General features: G+C 34.3%; 1 protein-coding gene across 4 annotated transcripts in view; it reads right to left on the bottom strand.

Moving 5' to 3' along the window:
• The window catches only part of LOC127731865 (uncharacterized), a 136,671-nt gene that overhangs the window by 19,928 nt on the left and 97,572 nt on the right, over window positions 1-19,171 (bottom strand). For all 4 annotated transcript variants that reach the window (XR_007995855.1, XR_007995856.1, XR_007995857.1 and 1 more), the window contains exon 8: window positions 603-796. Coding sequence is in view for 1 of the 4 variants with exons in the window: in XM_052240731.1 (XP_052096691.1) it covers window positions 603-796 (194 nt within the window). In the remaining 3 variants the exon portion in view is untranslated. The remainder of the gene's footprint in view (window positions 1-602; window positions 797-19,171) is intronic.

Below are 19,171 nucleotides of genomic sequence, written 5' to 3'. Positions count from 1 at the left end.
CTGGTGGTTTTGGACCTACTTCGATGCATGCAATGTATGGATGTACACATGTAATGTAACATGTGTATTGAATGTTGAAAATTTAAAGTTATATTGAAAGTTGCTTCACAGCAATCTCACAATCATGAAAAAAAGCATAGGTGCGACACAGATATGACATAGCTTCTAACCAAATCATGTGTTTGTCAACCTGTAAAGGTAATGACTTCAAATTTACAATTAGTAATCATTGGTTCAACAACATTTTCTTGGCAAACAGAACACTTCATCAGGATAAACTTAAGCCCTCAACTATTGCATCATCTGGGTGCATTTATATGCAGATACTGGTGCAGCTGGCATAAAGTTACACTGTAATGGAAAGATTTACAGTTGGAAAATTGAAAATGGTGGAGAAAAGCTCATACCACTACATTTCTTGTTTTAGGTTTGCTGTGACTATTGTATAACTGTCTTATATTGGCGTATATCCATTATTGCTATCAATAAGATTTGGAAAAGAAACATCTGTTTTGTCATTGATTGGATCATGTCTGTACTGAAAAAAAAAAACAGTACACTGAGAGCTATGAAGATAATTATTTGATATTCAAATTCAATACCTCATTTCCATGACTCATAATTACACAGATAAAGGAATGATAATCCTTTGAGTTCACTGCCAAGTATGTTCTGGCAATTTCTTGGAAATAATCCTGTAACTCCAACTTTGTCATATCTCTTGTTGTACATTCCACCTGATACTTTAGTTCTTCTTTAAAGAAATCTGTGAGATTCTTACAATCCACATCAGAACCTTGAAAAAAAATTACAAGTCATGATAAACATTAATAATGCAAAAAGACCATGATATCCATGGATAAAGAAATTTAATCAAAATGTATAATAACTTCTTCAGGCATGCTAGTGAAGTGTGGGAAAAATAAAACGAAATGCATCGAAACCATTTGGGTCACACAGTACAACCAAAAACACTAAATATTATGAATATATATATTGATCATTGAACAAAAATTTGAGGTCAAGATCAGTTGAATCCCATAAGACAGACGTGCACATCATACATACAATCATTATAATAAAATACACCGCTGGGAGCAGCTTGATACGACCGCAGATGACGAACCCTGAACAGTTGGGGCAAGTATGGACACAACATTTAATGTTAAAATAGCTCTGAATTTGGATTGTGATTGAATATTTGACACAGCATAGGTTTGTGCAAAACGAATTTGGTCAAAGAAGTAAAACATTTGAAACTGGACATTTATGGTCCAATATCCAAAATCTAAAACATGGTTACAATCAGCATATCAAAGAACAACAAGAGTTCAATTTTTTATGAAATCAAACAAGTTTATTTTAAGACCCTTAGGACATCATTGTGGACCAATTTTATAACGGAGTCCAAAATCCACAATATAAATACACGGTTAGAGTCAGCATTTTAAAGAACCCTATATACATGCAGGGGTTCAAATTAACATTTGGTACTGGAAGGTCCAGGACCTTTGACACTCCAAACTGAAAGGTCCACAACCTAAATCCCAGGTCCTACTTTTACAGGAAAAATTTCATAACTCAATAAGATACAAAATTAATGAGCTTTTGGAGTGAGGTTAGTTTGTTTCATCATATTTGAACTGCATGTGATGTTTCGTTTCTCATATAATGCCTAAACGGGCTATCCAGCAAATAAACAGTTTACAACCTTCAATATTGAAGTACTGCTTACACATCAACACCATTTTTGCACTGGATTTCAAGAATAAATTCATAGTCACTGAAGGGTTTCCCTTTTTTGCAATACTGTATGCAGTGTTGAAAAGAACCTTATATCTATTTAACTGATCAGGCTTACATTCTGCTTGAGAATACATTGTCCAAGTTTAGTGTCTGACAATTAATCTTTAGTCATAATTAGACTTAAAATTTGGGTCACTTTCATGGATCCACTGCTTTAAACAAGATAAATGCTGGGGTGTCACTTCGAATATTTTTATTGGGTCTATTTTAAGATTTTGTGTTCCCCTTACAAGTGCACTTTCTTTTTTCTGAATGAGAGGGGAACTTCTGGCAGTATGTGCATGACATTAGACCATTTGATTCATCAAAATATAGCCACGGTCGATCGATTTCCCTGTGGGGCTCCGTTCCCGTTTTTCACGATTGCATTTTTGGTCTTTAGTGAGATCTTCATTTGATTTCTTTTGAAGATGTTGAAGACACAGGCACTTGTTTCTATCCATGGGAAGGTTGAATATCCTTCTATATTTATGGATAGTCGACCTTCCCATGGATAGAAACAAGTGCCTGTGGTTGAAGACCGTTCATAATCTTCAGGCTTTCTCTTGGAAGACGTGACACCAAAGTGAAACGGACTCATTTTGTTCTTAAATGTCTAAATGATTAAATGATTTGTCACGTGACTTCTCGCAACTATTTATAACCTTGTGTTTCCAAGAATTACAAGGTTAAAAATAACTTTTATCACTCGTCGGCAAGGTCAGGGATGAAACATTTTTTTTATCTCAATTTCAATAATAATATGGCTTAAAAATGACGATACAGATGGTTAAAAAGGTCAGCAAAAATCATTTTTATTTCCTTTAATTTCGAAGGTCCGTCGGGCGTAGCTAGTAACCAAAACGAAAGTCTGATTGCAACAGTGGAAGGTCACGGACCTCGGACCACCGCTAATTTGAACCCCTGACATGATATATTTAATTTTTGTTGAAATCAAACAAAGTTTAATTCTGGATCCCGATTTGGACCAACTTGAAAACTGGGCCCAAAAATTCAAAATTTAATACATGTTTAGATTCAGCATTTCAAAAAACCATATATTTTCAATTTATGTTTAAATCAAACAAAGTTTAAATTCGGACCCCAACTTGAAAACTGGGCCCAAAATCAAAAATATAAATACATGTTTATTAATAGACAAATATAAGCTGAGTTTTTAAAGGAGTTTGCTTCATAAAAAAAAAAATTATATAAAGCATTAAGAAAATTAGTTTATACAGAATAATAAAGAAACCTACCACAAACTTCTCCAAACAATGTACACAAAAAAAAAAAGAAAATAAAAGAACAAAGTTCCAATATCCCTGCGTTGCACATATTTTATCTATCCAAGGTACAAGGGCAATAACTTTTGTTTGTTCTTTAAAACTTTTTATCAATATCTTAGAAAAATGAAGTCTTCAGAGCAAATGCAATGTGATTGCCATTATAATCATAAAAATCTGGCAAGAATTGTACACGTGAGAGCGCTAACAAGACCGGGGGACAAAAATAATTTCAAAAATATCATTTGTCATTAATACAATGCTCAATAAATTGGGAATGTGTCCATTAGACACAGATGATGCCCCCGCTTGCATATAGCATTATAAAGGGACATAACTAAAGAACGGTAAAGGTGACTTAGCCCAAATTCATACTTGATATGAGTTTTGTGGTAATAAGCATTGTGTAAAAGTTTCATAACATTCGGATGAGGGAAACTTAAGTAAGAGAACGGAAACAAAAATTTTTTTTCATTTGTAAAGGGGCATAACTCTTGAAAAGTAAAGGTGATGCCACCCAAATTTAAACCTGATCTGTGTTTTGAAGTAATAAGCATTGTGTATAACATTTGGTTGAGGCAAACTAAAGTTTGACAACAGAAACCAATTTTGGGACGTACGGATGTACAAACGGACAAGGGTAAAACTTAATGCCCCCTCCGCTACGGCGGGGGCATAAAAATCTATAAAATATATCTGTAATTAACTTCAAAATATGTAATAATGACCGGTAAATTTCAAACTATATTTATTTTCCTACAGAGCGTATCGTCAACTACACTTAGGAAACACAAAATTTTCAAATAAATCTGTCACACCAATTATAATTTTGTTATTGATAATTACCATATTTTTTTTTTATCTTGATGATAGGTGAAAATTCTTGCATGAATAAATTTATAGTATTTAATATATTGTACTTATCCATATATACAAATGTGAATATTTAGTAAACTGTAATAAAATGCTTCGCTGAGCGCAGCAAGATACAACCGCAAAGGTCAAACCCTGAACAGTTGGGGCAAGTTTGGACACAATATTCAAGCTTGATACTGTCTGAATTTGGATTGTGATCAAATTTTTGACATAATATAGTTTCTGACACAAATTAAATGTGGTCAAAGATCTTAAAAATTTAAAATGGGACATTTAATTTACCTAGAATGGTCTGATATCTAAAATCTAACAACAAGGTTAGATTCAGCATATATAAAAAACACCAAAAATTTAATTTTAGTTGAAATCAAACATAGTTTAATTTTAGACCCTGTAAACCTTAATATGGACATTTGAAAACAGGGCCCAAAATAAAACATCTAATTGCACAATAAGATTCAGCATATCATACAGTCGCAATAATTCAGTTTTTGGTGAAATCAAACTAAGTTTAATTTTGGACCCTTTTGACCTCAATGTAGACCAATTTAAAAATAGGGCCCAATATCCAAAAAAGTAATAAAAGGTTAGAACCCCCAAAAATTAAAGATTTTAAATTAATCCCATTGAAATTGGTTGAAAGATTTGTATTTATTTTCAATTGAAGATTTCTTGCTATTGCGCAATACTGTGCAATTTAAGATTTCTTGCTATTGTGCAATAGTGTGCAATTGACAATTTCTTGCTATTGCGCAATACAGTGCAATTGAAGATTTCTTGCTATTGCGCAATACTGTGTAATTGAAGATTTCTTGGTATTGCCCAATACTGTGCTATTGTCGTTACTGTGCTATTGCCCAATACTGTGCTATTTTGCATTACTGTGCTATTGCACAATACTGTGCAATTGAAGATTTCTTGCTATTGCGCAATACTTTGTTGTTGGGCAATACTGTGCAATTCAGGATTTTTTGCTATTGCGCAGTACTGTGCAATCATTTGAAATTTCAAGGATTTTGAAGAAAAAAATATGAACCCCCAAAAAATTGGGAAAAAAAATCCCCCCAAACTTTTTGACCCCCCCCTCCTCCCCCCCCATGGACTAATAATCCCAGCCTTCACTTTGTGGTATGGAACCTTGTAGTACAATTCTAGAGAGATCCCTACACTTAAACACAAGTTATTGTCTGGAAACTAGAAAAATGCTTGTTTTTGGCCCCCAATACCTGAACCGTTGGGACAATTACCCCCAAACTCAAACCCAGCCTTCCCTTTCACTACAAACTGCTCAGAGTCTGAAAAGACCAGTTTTTGTGCTCTACCAGTAAAGTCGAGCACACATTTTACTCAACTAGTCTCATCATTGTCTCGACAGTACTTAACTGTACTTAATTGTACTCGACTAGGTCTCAACTTTACTTAATTAGTCTGATTCAGTACTTGATGATCTTGGTGTAGTCTGAAATGGTCTCGACCAAGGCTCGACCAGTCTCGACCTGTCTTGACTAGTCTCGACTCAGTCTTAACCAGTCTCGACCTGTCTCGACTAGTCTGGACCTTCAAATTTAGTCTTCACTGGTATAAATCAGCCCATCTAACCTAATTAAATAAAGATCTTACAAAATTCCAGTTTATTTGTTTGTTTGATTCATTGCTGTGAAATGAAAGAATTTAATTAATAGGTAAAAAAAAAAATGATTAAATCTTTAATTTTTTTTTTTACTTTTTCAAATCAACTTGGATTTTCATCTAACTATACAGCTACCTTGGTAATATATTAATCTTAATGAATCCCAGGTTGTTAAGAAGTTTGGTGTATTGCTGTCAAATTTAAGAATTAAATTAATCTAGGTCAAAAAAGCTAGGATTTGCAGTTAGGACAAAATTCAGACAGTACACTTTAATTTTTTTTATAACTTTTTCAAATCAACTAGGATTTTCATCAAACTATACAGCTATCTTAGTAATATATTGATCTTACTGAATCATAGGTCATTATGTAGTTTGGTGTATTGCTGTCAAATTAAAGGATTAAATTAATCTAGGTCAAAAATGCTTGAATTTGCATTTCGGACTATATTCAGATAGTACACTGTAAATCTTTTTATAACTTTTTCAAATCAACTTGGATTTTCATCAAACTATGCAGCTATATTAGTAATATATTGATCTTACTGAATCACAGGTCATTATGTAGTTTGGTGTATTGCTGTCAAATTTAAGAATTAAATTAATCTAGGTAAAAAAAAGATTGAATTTGCAGTTCGGACTATATTCAGATAGTACACTTTAAATTTTTTTATAACTTTTTCAAATCAACTAGGATTTTCATCAAACTATACAGCTATCTTAGTTATATATTGATCTTACTGAATCATAGGTCATTATGCAGTTTGGTGTATTGCTGTCAAATTTAATGATTAAATTAATCTAGGTCAAAAAAGCTAGAATTTGCAGATCGGACTATATACAGATAGTACACTTTAAATCTTTTTATAACTTTTTCAAATCAACTTGGATTTTCATCATACTATACAGCTACCTTGGTAATATATTGATCTTACTGAATCAAAGGTCATTTTGTAGTTTGGTGTATTGCTGGCAAATTTAATCTAGGTAAAAAAAGCTAGGATTTGCAATTTTGGACAAAATTCAGATAGTACACTTTAATTTTTTTTCTAACTTTTTTAAATCAACTTGGATTTTCATCAAACTATGCAGCTATATTAGTAATATATTGATCTTACTGAATCACAGGTCATTTTGTCGTTTGGTGTATTGCTGTAAAATTTAAAAATTAAATTAATCTAGGTAAAAAAGCTAGAACTTGCAGTTCGGACAAAATTCAGATAGTACACCTTAATTCTTTTTATAACTTTTTCAAAATCAACTTAGATTTTCATCTAACTATACAGCTACCTTGGTAATATATTAATCTTACTGAATTCCAGGTTGTTAAGAAGTTTGGTGTATTGCTGTCAAAGTTAAGGATTAAATTAATCTAGGTCAAAAAAGTTAGAATTTGCAATTCGGACTATATTCAGATAGTACACTTTAGATTATTTCAAAGCAACTTGGATTTTCATCCAAATCAATAGCTATCTTTATTATATATTATTCTTACAAAAAACAGGTTATTTGGTAATTTGGTTTATTGCTGTCAAATTTAAATATCTAAATTATAGGTATCTATCTGAATTTTGTCAAAACTGAAAATTTTAGCCTTTTTTTTACCTAAAAAGGTTATGAAATTTAAAAAAAAGACACCATTTTTTGTTAAAACAAGAATTTGATACAAGAAATGATTGTAACAGGATGCTGTTATGAAGTCTCCCAAACGAAGCTCCCATAATTCGTCATTCCCAGGTTCGCCTGGCATTGGGCAAAGTCCAGTAAAGTTATATGCATTAGTAATGCCTGGGGACTGACCCTGTATATCATTCAAATCATCTTTATGGGTGGGGATCTCGACCATTTACAAGATATTAGATCATTGGGGTTGGGGACCCCTGGGGACTGACCCTATATATCTTTCGAATCTTTGTGACATGACGAACAGGAATATATATGACTTAGGGGTGGGGATCTCAACCATTTGGAAGATATTAGAACTTTATCAAATGGCAGGGGGTAGGGGTGATCCCTAGGGAATGACCCTATATATCATTCAAATCTTCTTGGCATGACAAATAAGAATATATATGGTTTAGGGGTGGGGATCTCGACCATTTACAAGATATTAGGTCATTGGGGGTGGGGGGACCCCTGGGGACTGACCCTATATATCATTCGAATCTTTGTGACATGACGAACAGGCATATATATGGTTTAGGGGAGGTGATCTCAACCATTTACAAGATATTAGAACTTTTTCAAATGGCAGGGGGTGGGGGTGACCCCTGGGGACTTACCCTTTATTTCATTTGATGTGCTTTATCATGACGAACAGGAATATATATGGTTTAGGGAAGGGGATCTCAACCATTTACAAGATATTAGAACTTTCTCAAATGGCAGGGGGTGAGGGTGACCCCAGGGGACTAATACTTTACTTCATTTAATGTGCAGTATCATGACTAACCGGAATATATATGGTTTAGGGGTGGGGATCTCGACAACTTACAAGATATTAGAACTTTCTCAAATGGCAGCTAGGGGGTGGTGGTGACCCCTTGGGACTAATACTTTATTTCATTTAATGTGCAGTATCATGACTAACCGGAATATATATGGTTTAGGGGTGGGGATCTCGACCATTTAAAAGATATTACAACTTTCTCAAATGGCAGGGGGTTGGGGTGACCCCTGGGGACTAATCCTTTTTTTTCATTTGATTGACTGTATCATGACAAACAAGAATATATATGGTTTAGGGGTGGGGATCTCGACAACTTACAAGTTATTAGAACTTTCTCAAATGGCAGGGGGTGGGGGTGACCCCTTGGGACTTACCCTTTATTTCATTTGATGTGCTTTATCATGACCACTTACAAGATATTACAACTTTGTCAAATGGCAGGGGGTAGGGATGACCCCTGGGGACAAACCCTTTATTTCATTAGATGTGCTTAATCATGTAGAACATTTTCAATTATAAAGATTGTGTCTATCACTAACGGTTTTCAAGTTATAATCATTTGAAAAAATCAAAAAAAAATCCCATAGGGTTCTATAGTAAACCCCTCCTTTCTTTTGGCCCCTCAAAGTACCCCTTTTTAGACCCCAATGCACATATGAAACCCTGATTGCACTAGACATGTTAATCTAACATATTGTGAAACCTTAAGTAAATCTGTCAAGCGGCTTTGGAGAAATGGTGCGGACAAGTTCATTAAAAAAAGTGGCGGAAGAGCAAGAATAACATGTAATCCTGTGTTAGGATGCTAACACAAAAATCGCCAAAACGGCCCCCAACCATTGTTCTGCTGTTTCCATGGTAACGGCAGCCATTTTGAAATTTCAAAGTCGGATATCATATCTACACGTGACAGGTCACATTATTTACAAGTTTCATAAAAATTGGACCAATTTTCAAATTTAGGCATTCGTGTTTCCATGGTTACGGTGGCCATTTTGGAAATTCCAAAGTTAAATGCCACATCTACATAAGACAGTCAACATTTGTGTAAAGTTTCATTAAGTTTGAAGCATTTTGAATTTTTTGACATTTTTGCAGTGCCCATGGTAACGGCGGCCATTTTAAAAATTCCAAAGTCGAACTACAGCTACATATGGTGCTACCTGTAATAATCTATCATTATATAACATAAAAAGTGCATAGAAATAATTCCACACTATCACATGACTATTGTTCTAGAATGTTCCATGAAAATTGACCCCCTAAAATAATGCCAAGATGACCCCGGGCTGAAATAAAAAATGTGGAATGGACACCTGGACATCGGTCTCTTGTATTACACAAAACTTAAAGGTTCTACCAGTAGCAAATCAATAGTCGAAAAATGACCCCACTCATGTTCCGGCCCCCAAATAGTGCCAAGTTGACCCCCATTTGAAATAAAAAATAGTGAATGCACCCCTAGGGATACTACCCCATCATCATACCAAATTTAAAGTTTCCATCATTTAAGGCTTGGAAGAAAATGGTCGGACAAATTAGGGTTAAGAAGAATAATAATAATAATAATAATAATAATAAGAAGAAGAAACGGGACAAAAACATAAAGTCCCCAAAACTCTGTTTTGGCGACTTAACAAGTAATCCTGTGTTAGGATGCTAACAGAAAAGTCGCCAAAACGGCCCCCAACCATTGTTCTGCTGTTTCCATGGTAACGTCATCCATTTTGAAATTTCAAAGTCAGATATCACATCTACACGTGACAGGTCACATTACTTACAAGTTTCATAAAAATTGGACCAATTTTCAAATTTAGGCATTCGTGTTTCCATGGTTACAGTGGCCATTTTGGAAATTCCAAAGTTAAATGCCACATCTACATAAGACAGTCAACATTTGTGTAAAGTTTCATTAGGTTTGAAGCATTTTGAATTTTTTGACATTTTTGCAGTTTCCATGGTAACGGCAGCCATTTTGAAAATTCCAAAGTCGGATGTCACATCTACACATGACAGGTCACATTACTGTCAAGTTTCATAAAGATTGGACCAAATCTAGATTTTTCGCATTTTTGTTGTTTCCATGGCAACGGCCGCCATTTTGGAAATTCCAAAGTCAAATTCCAAATCTATATAAACTTGTTAACATCTCTTCTAAAATTCATTAAATTTGAAGCATTTTAAAAAATTTACACATTTTTACAGTTTCCATGGTAACGGCGGCCATTTTAAAAATTCCAAAGTCGAATTACAGCTACATATGGTGCTACCTGTAATAATCTATCATTATATAACATAAAAAGTACATAGGAATAATTCAACACTATCACATGACTAATCACATGACTATTGTTCTAGAATGTTCCATGAAAATTGACCCCCTAAAATAATGCCAAGATGACCCTGGGCTGAAATAAAAAATGTGGAATGGACACCTGGACATCGGTCTCTTGTATTACACAAAACTTAAAGGTTCTACCAGTAGCGAATCAATAGTCGAAAAATGACCCCACCCATGTTCCTGCCCCCAAATAGTGCCAAGTTGACCCCCATTTGAAATAAAAAATAGTGAATGCACCCCTAGGGATACTACCCAATCATCATACCAAACATAAAGTTTCCATCATTTAAGGCTTGGAAGAAAATGGTCTGACAAATTAGGGTTAAGAATATTAATAATACAGAGCTCCAGATAAGAATTCACAAATTGGGGTTTTTACCCACCATTTTTTTATGTAATTGGGTGATAAATTTTTTAAATTGCATCATCAATTCCAATTCACCCCTCAAGCAAATATCAAATTGGGTTTTTCACCACCAAGCTCCTTAATGTATTGGGTTTTTTCATCAACACAATATTGAATGTTTAGGCATGTTATAATCACATTATATCAACCCCATGCAGATGTTTTTCCATCTTAAATGTGTTTCTTTCTTTGTATATATGCTAGCTGTTTTATTTGGTTTATTCACTGACGAGCAATTGTATGTTTAATTTGTGTCCGATTTTAAACGTTCTGCCAGTTTTGTATTTTGTCACAACTTATATAAACTGCAACTGGTGTCACTAGTTGGACAGTTACTAATTACCTTTCTAGATCCCATATGATCACCCTACAGTTTAGTTGGGGTAGGCGTGGCTAAGTGTTTAGATTTTTATGTAATATATGTGAAATTTAGGTGCTGTAAGAAAGTTTTGCCAGTCCTTTCACCTATTTGCCAGATCTACTTTTTAATAAAAATAATAAGTAGTTCCCAGATTTAAGATATACCCCAAAACCTTGACCAGGTTTATAGGTTTAATGACGGAGACCACATTCAACTTAAATTTATAGAGTTAAATTTACAAATAATTCTGCAACATCAAATAAATAAATGACAATGTTAAACTGCACTTGCCAATAAGACAACTATCATAAGCATACAGAACAATAAGACCAAAACAAAGAAAGTGTCAAGATGCATTTACGTAAAAAACAGATATGTGTATTCACTCATCAACTAAAATGAAAAAAATAATATATAAACTAAAATTATACTTGAATGTTTTTGTTTAATTTAATTTACATAAATCTGGGTTAAGTTGTCCCAGCTGATTAGAACTTTTGGTTTCTGATGCTTTCCAACTACATATATCATGTCATAATTGATTTGGCCTTTCACTTTTTCCAGCTGATTTCGTTCTTGACAAAACCCCGTGTTTATCGTTCTAGCGATGTTCTCATTAAGGTACGCAAACGGGTCTTGTTATCATCATAATAACTTTCCCTAAAGTATCAAAAAGAAGCTGAAAACATGCTTCTATTCAATATTTTTATCGGATATTTACTTTCGTTTTAATTCATTGTATGTTATGATAAATCCCGAGCAATTCGAAAAAAATATGACAACAAGACAAACGCTAATTGATCGAAATGTTTTCATAAACACGTGTACCTTTTGAGCAACGGAAAATTCCAACAGGGACCCATTTTGGCTACTTGATGCAGGGCTCTATTTTTAGAACGAAAGGACATTTCCAATTATAAATATTATAAAAATAGATTTACGCGACGACTGTAATCAGATAAGGGTAAATAACGCAAACAATAGCGAATAAAAGCGTTAAGAACTCATGGTTTTGGCATATAATTGGGTTTTCCTTTGAATGAATTGGGTTTTTGAACCCTGCAATGGGCAAGTGCATTGGGTTTTTAATTATTTGTATTGCGTGATCACGCAAATACGCAGCTTATCTGGAGCTCTGATAATAATAATAATAATAACAAGTAATCCTCTGTTAGGATGCTAACACAAAAGTCGCCAAACGGCCCCCAACCATTGTTCTGCTGTTTCCATGGTAACGGCAGCCATTTTGAAATTTCAAAGTCGGATAGCACATCTACACATGACATGTCACATTACTTACAAGTTTCAAAAAAATTGGGCCAATTTTCAAATTTAGGCATTCGTGTTTCCATGGTTATGGTGGCCATTTTGGAAATTCCAAAGTCAAATGCCACATGTACATAAGACAGTCAACATTTGTGTAAAGTTTCATTAAATTTGACGCATTTTGAATTTTTTGACATTTTTGCAGTTTCCATGGTAACGGCAGCCATTTTGAAAATTCCAAAGTCGGATGGCACATCTACACATGACAGGTCACATTACTGTCAAGTTTCATAAAGATTGGACTAAATCTAGATTTTTCGCATTTTTGTTGTTTCCATGGCAACAGCGGCCATTTTGGAAATTCCAAAGTCAAATTCCAAATCTACATACATTCTTTAACATCTCTGTAAAATTTCATTAAATTTGAAGCATTTTAAAAAATGTTCGCATTTTTGCAGTTTCCATGGTAACGGCGGCCATTTTAAAAATTCCAAAGTCGAATTACAGCTACATATGGTGCTACCTGTAATAATCAATCATTATATAACATAAAAAGTACATAGGAATAATTCAACACTATCACATGACTAATCACATGACTATTGTTCTAGAATGTTCCATGAAAATTGACCCCCTAAAATAATGCCAAGATGACCCCGGGCTGAAATTAAAAATGTGGAATGGACACCTGGACATCGGTCTCTTGTATTACACAAAACTTAAAGATTCTACCAGTAGCAAACCCATATTCGAAAAATGACCCCACTCATGTTCCGGCCCCCAGATAGTGCCAAGTTGACCCCCATTTGAAATAAAAAATAGTGAATGCACCCCTAGGGATACTACCCCAACATCATACCAAATATAAAGTTTCCATCATTTTTGGCTTGGAAGAAAATGGTCGGACAAATTAGGGTTAAGAAGAATAATAATAACTAGATTTGCCATTGCAAGCAATAGCGGATGTCACCCTACCCCCATTGCCACTAGATTGCAGCCAGTTTTAAAATTTTAAACAGTGAATGCACATATATACTGATGGCTATACATCTTTCTGAAATTTTTTAGAACATTTAGCGGATTGACAAATTCAACGCATAATTTTTCATTTTTTGCCTTGTTTCCATGGTAACGGCAGCCATTTTGGAAATTCCAACGCCAATTGCTGCTTCCACACATGACAGTCAACATTATTGTGAAGTTTCATTAAGTTTGAAGCATTCTGAAATTTTTGAAATTTTTGCTCCTGTATCCATGGTAACATAGTAGTTCTAATGATTGTCAAAGTCAAAATCATTCAAAACCTGTATATAATGGACAACTATATTGTATAAAAATTTAATGATTTTAAGTTAAAGCATACCAAAATTATTCAACAAACCCTGAAGGTTTTGGAGCATTTTGACCTTTTTGCATTGTTTCCATGGTAACAGCAGCCATTTTGGAAATTTTAACTCCAAATGCCTCAACCTACAATGTTGCTCATCGTTACTGTGAAGTTTCATAAAATTTGGAGAATTTTGATATTTTTGAAATTTTTGGTGTAGTTTCCATGGCAACATAGTAGTTCCAATGATTACCAAAATCATTCAACACCAGTATATAGTGGGCACCTACATTGTATTAAAATATAATGATTCCAAGTTTAAGCATATCCAAATAGTTCACCAAAACCAAAAACTGGATTTTTTCACTTTTGTTCTGTTTCCATGGTAATGGCAGCCATTTTTTATGTTCTCAAGACCTACTGCAACCCGAAATTTTGTGTTCCTCATTATAGTGAACTATCATTAAGATTGGTTAAATTGGCTCCAAAAAAAATCTGCCGGACAAAAATCATTGGAAGAATAATAATAATAACAAAGAAACAGAGGAAAAGCAATATGTCACCTGACATTGTCGATCGGGTGACATAACTAGATTTGCCATTGCAAGCAATAGAGGATGTCATCCTTCCCCCCATTTCCTCTAAGCGGCAGCCATTTTGAAAATTTTAAACAGTGAATGGACATATATGCATGGCTTTACATCTTTCTGTAAATTTTCAGAACATTCGGAGCATTTTGAAATTTTTACACAATTTTGCTGTTTCCATGGCAACGGCGGCCATTTTGGAAATTCCAAAGCAAGAAGTCTCATTTATACTTGCCAGTTAACATTTATATTAAGTTTCATAAAGTTTGGAGCATTTTGAAATTTTTGAACATTTTTGAATTTGTGCTGTTTCCATGGTAGCAGTGACCGATTCTGAAATTTTAAAGACAGATGCAACTTTGGCAGATGACCAGGAATATACCATGAAAGAATCATGGAATTTGACCTACCATTATAAGTGAGTAAATGCTACTTTTAAAAATTTCCCATAGGGGCTAATGGTAAATGTTTCTCCAGTTTCCATGGTAATGGCAGCCATTTTGGAACTTCTAAATATTGTCAAAACATCTTGGCATGCCATGCTACATTTCACTAAAGTTTCATCCAGTCGGGTCTCATAATGAAAGATTTAATGGATTTGCAATTTTTATTTTTTTTTCACATTTTTTCTGTTTCCATGGTAACGGAAGCCATTTTTTAGTTCCAAAGTTGCACTGCAACTCGAAAGTCAGGGTTCCTTGTTATACCGCCCCATCATTTAGATTGGTTCCTTTGGCTCTGAGAAAACGGGCGGACAAAATTAGGTGGAAGAAAAATAATAATAATAACTAGATTTGCCATTGCAAGCAATAGCGGATGTCACCCTTCCCCCATTGCCACTAGATTGCAACCAGTTTTAAAATTTTAAACAGTGAATGCACTTATACTGATGGCTATACATCTTTCTGTAATTTTTTAGATTATTTAGCGGATTTACAAGTTTTACGCATAATTTTTCCTTTTTTGCCTTGTTTCCATGGTAACGGCAGCCATTTTGGAAATTCCAACGCCAATTGCCGCTTCCACACATGACAGTCAACATTATTGTGACGTTTCATTAAGTTTAAAGCATTCTGAAATTTTTTTAATTTTTGCTCCTGTATCCATGGTTACGTAGTAGTTCCAATGATTGTCAAAATCATTCAAAACCTGTATATAATGGACAACTATATTGTATAAAAATTTGATGATTTTAAGTTAAAGCATACTAAAATTATTCACCAAACCCTGAAGTTTTTGGAGCATTTTGACCTTTTTGCATTGTTTCCATGGTAACAGCAGCCATTTTGGAAATTCTAACTCCAAATGCCACATCTTCCAATGTTGCTCATCGTTACAGGGAATTTTCATTAAGTTTGGAGCAATTTGATATTTTTGAAATTTTTGGTGTAGTTTCCATGGCAACATAGTAGTTCAAATGATTGCCAAAATCATCCAACACCAGTATATAGTGGGAACCTACATAGTATTAAAATATAATGATTCTAAGTTTAAGCATATCCAAATAGTTCACCAAAACCAAAAACTGGATTTTTTCACATTTGTTCCGTTTCCATGGTAACGGCAGCCATTTTTTATGTTCTTAAGACCTACTGCAACTCGAAATTTTGTGTTCCTCATAATAGTAGACAATCATTAAGATTGGTTCCATTGGCTCCAAAAAAACTGCCGGACAAAAATCATTGGAAGAAAAATAATAATAACAAAGAAACAGAGGAAAAGCAATATGTCACCCGACATTGTCGATCGGGTGACATAATAATAATAATAGGGAAAAAGAAACAGAGGAAAAGCAATATGTCACCCAACATTGTCGATCGGGTGACATAACAAGTAATCCTGTGTTAGGATGCTAACACAAAAGTCGCCAAAACGGCCCCCAACCATTGTTCTGCTGTTTCCATGATAACGTCAGCCATTTTAAATTTCAAAGTCAGATATCACATCTACACGTGACAGGTCACATTACTTACAAGTTTCATAAAAATTGGACCAATTTTCAAATTTCGGCATTCGTGTTTCCATGGTTACAGTGGCCATTTTGGAAATTCCAAAGTCAAATGCCACATCTACATAAGACAGTCAACATTTGTGTAAAGTTTCATTAGGTTTGAAGCATTTTGAATTTTTTGACATTTTTGCAGTTTCCATGGTAACGGCAGCCATTTTGAAAATTCCAAAGTCGGATGGCACATCTACACATGACAGGTCACATTACTGTCAAGTTTCATAAAGATTGGACCAAATCTAGATTTTTTGCATTTTTGTTGTTTCGATGGCAACGGCTGCCATTTTGGAAATTCCAAATTCTACAAACACTCGTTAACATCTCTGTAAAATTTCATTAAATTTGAAGCATTTTAAAAAATGTTCGCATTTTTGCAGTTTCCATGGTAACGGCGGCCATTTTAAAAATTCCAAAGTCGAATTACAGCTACATATGGTGCTACCTGTAATAATCTATCATTATATAACATAAAAAGTACATAGGAATAATTCAACACTATCACATGACTAATCACATGACTATTGTTCTAGAATGTTCCATGAAAATTGACCCCCTAAAATAATGCCAAGATGACCCCGGGCTGAAATTAAAAATGTGGAATGGACACCTGGACATCGGTCTCTTGTATTACACAAAACTTAAAGATTCTACCAGTAGCGAATCCATCTTCGAAAAATGACCCCACTCATGTTCCGGCCCCCAGATAGTGCCAAGTTGACCCCCATTTGAAATAAAAAATAGTGAATGCACCCCTAGGGATACTACCCCAACATCATACCAAATATAAAGTTTCCATCATTTTTGGCTTGGAAGAAAATGGTCGGACAAATTAGGGTTAAGAAGAATAATAATAACTAGATTTGCCATTGCAAGAAATAGCGGATGTCACCCTACCCCCATTGCCACTAGATTGCAGCCAGTTTTAAAATTTTAAACAGTGAATGCACATATATACTGATGGCTATACATCTTTCTGAAATTTTTTAGAACATTTAGCGGATTGACAAATTCAACGCATAATTTTTCATTTTTTGCCTTGTTTCCATGGTAACGGCAGCCATTTTGGAAATTCCAACGCCAATTGCTGCTTCCACACATGACAGTCAACATTATTGTGAAGTTTCATTAAGTTTGAAGCATTCTGAAATTTTTGAAATTTTTGCTCCTGTATCCATGGTAACATAGTAATTCCAATGATTGTCAAAATCATTCAAAACCTGTATATAATGGACAACTATATTGTATAAAAATTTGATGATTTTAAGTTAAAGCATACTAAAATTATTCACCAAACCCTGAAGTTTTTGGAGCATTTTGACCTTTTGCATTGTTTCCATGGTAACAGCAGCCATTTTGGAAATTCTAACTCCAAATGCCTCATCTTCCAATGTTGCTCATCGTTACTGTGAAGTTTCATAAAATTTGGAGAATTTTGATATTTTTGAAATTTTTGGTGTAGTTTCCATGGCAACATAGTAGTTCCAATGATTGCCAAAATCATTCAACACCAGTATATAGTGGGCACCTACATTGTATTAAAATATAATGATTCCAAGTTTAAGCATATCCAAATAGTTCACCAAAACCAAAAACTGGATTTTTTCACTTTTGTTCTGTTTCCATGGTAATGGCAGCCATTTTTTATGTTCTCAAGACCTACTGCAACCCAAAATTTTGTGTTCCTCATTATAGTGAACTATCATTAAGATTGGTTCAATTGGCTCCAAAAAAACTGCCGGACAAAAATCATTGGAAGAATAATAATAATAACAAAGAAACAGAGGAAAAGCAATATGTCACCCCACATTGTCGATCGGGTGACATAACTAGATTTGCCATTGCAAGCAATAGAGGATGTCACCCTTCCCCCCATTTCCTCTAAGCGGCAGCCATTTTGAAAATTTTAAACAGTGAATGGACATATATGCATGGCTTTACATCTTTCTGTAAATTTTCAGAACATTCGGAGCATTTTGAAATTTTTACACAATTTTGCTGTTTCCATGGCAACAGCGGCCATTTTGGAAATTCCAAAGCAAGAAGTCTCATTTATACTTGCCAGTTAACATTTATATTAAGTTTCATAAAGTTTGGAGCATTTTGAAATTTTTGAACATTTTTGAATTTGTGCTGTTTCCATGGTAGCAGTGACCGATTCTGAAATTTTAAAGACAGATGCAACTTTGGCAGATGACCAGGAATATACCATGAAAGAATCATGGAATTTGACCTACCATTATAAGTGAGTAAATGCTACTTTTAAAAATTTCCCATAGGGGCTAATGGTAAATGTTTCTCCAGTTTCCATGGTAATGGCAGCCATTTTGGAACTTCTAAATATTGTCAAAACATCTTGGCATGCCAGGCTACATTCCACTAAAGTTTCATCCAGTCGGGTCTCATAATGAAAGATTTAATGGATTTGCAATTTTTATTTTTTTTTCACATTTTTTCTGTTTCCATGGTAACAGCAGCCATTTTTTAGTTCCAAAGTTGCACTGCAACTCGAAAGTCAGGGTTCCTTGTTATAGGGCCCATCATTTAGATTGGTTCCTTTGGCTCTGAGAAAACGGGCGGACAAAATTAGGTGGAAGAATAATAATAATAATAACTAGATTTGCCATTGCAAGCAATAGCAGATGTCACCCTTCCCCCATTGCCACTAGATTGCAACCAGTTTTAAAATTTTAAACAGTGAATGCACTTATACTGATGGCTATACATCTTTCTGTAATTTGTTAGATTATTTAGCGGATTTACAAGTTTTACGCATAATTTTTCCTTTTTTGCCTTGTTTCCATGGTAACGGCAGCCATTTTGGAAATTCCAACGCCAATTGCCGCTTCCACA

The sequence above is a fragment of the Mytilus californianus genome, unplaced genomic scaffold (genome assembly GCF_021869535.1).
Source record: "Mytilus californianus isolate M0D057914Y unplaced genomic scaffold, xbMytCali1.0.p SCAF_21, whole genome shotgun sequence".
Taxonomy (NCBI): Eukaryota; Metazoa; Mollusca; class Bivalvia; order Mytilida; family Mytilidae; genus Mytilus; species Mytilus californianus.
The sequence above is the reverse complement of the archived record's forward strand: the minus strand, read 5'-3'. Positions and strand labels throughout refer to the sequence as shown.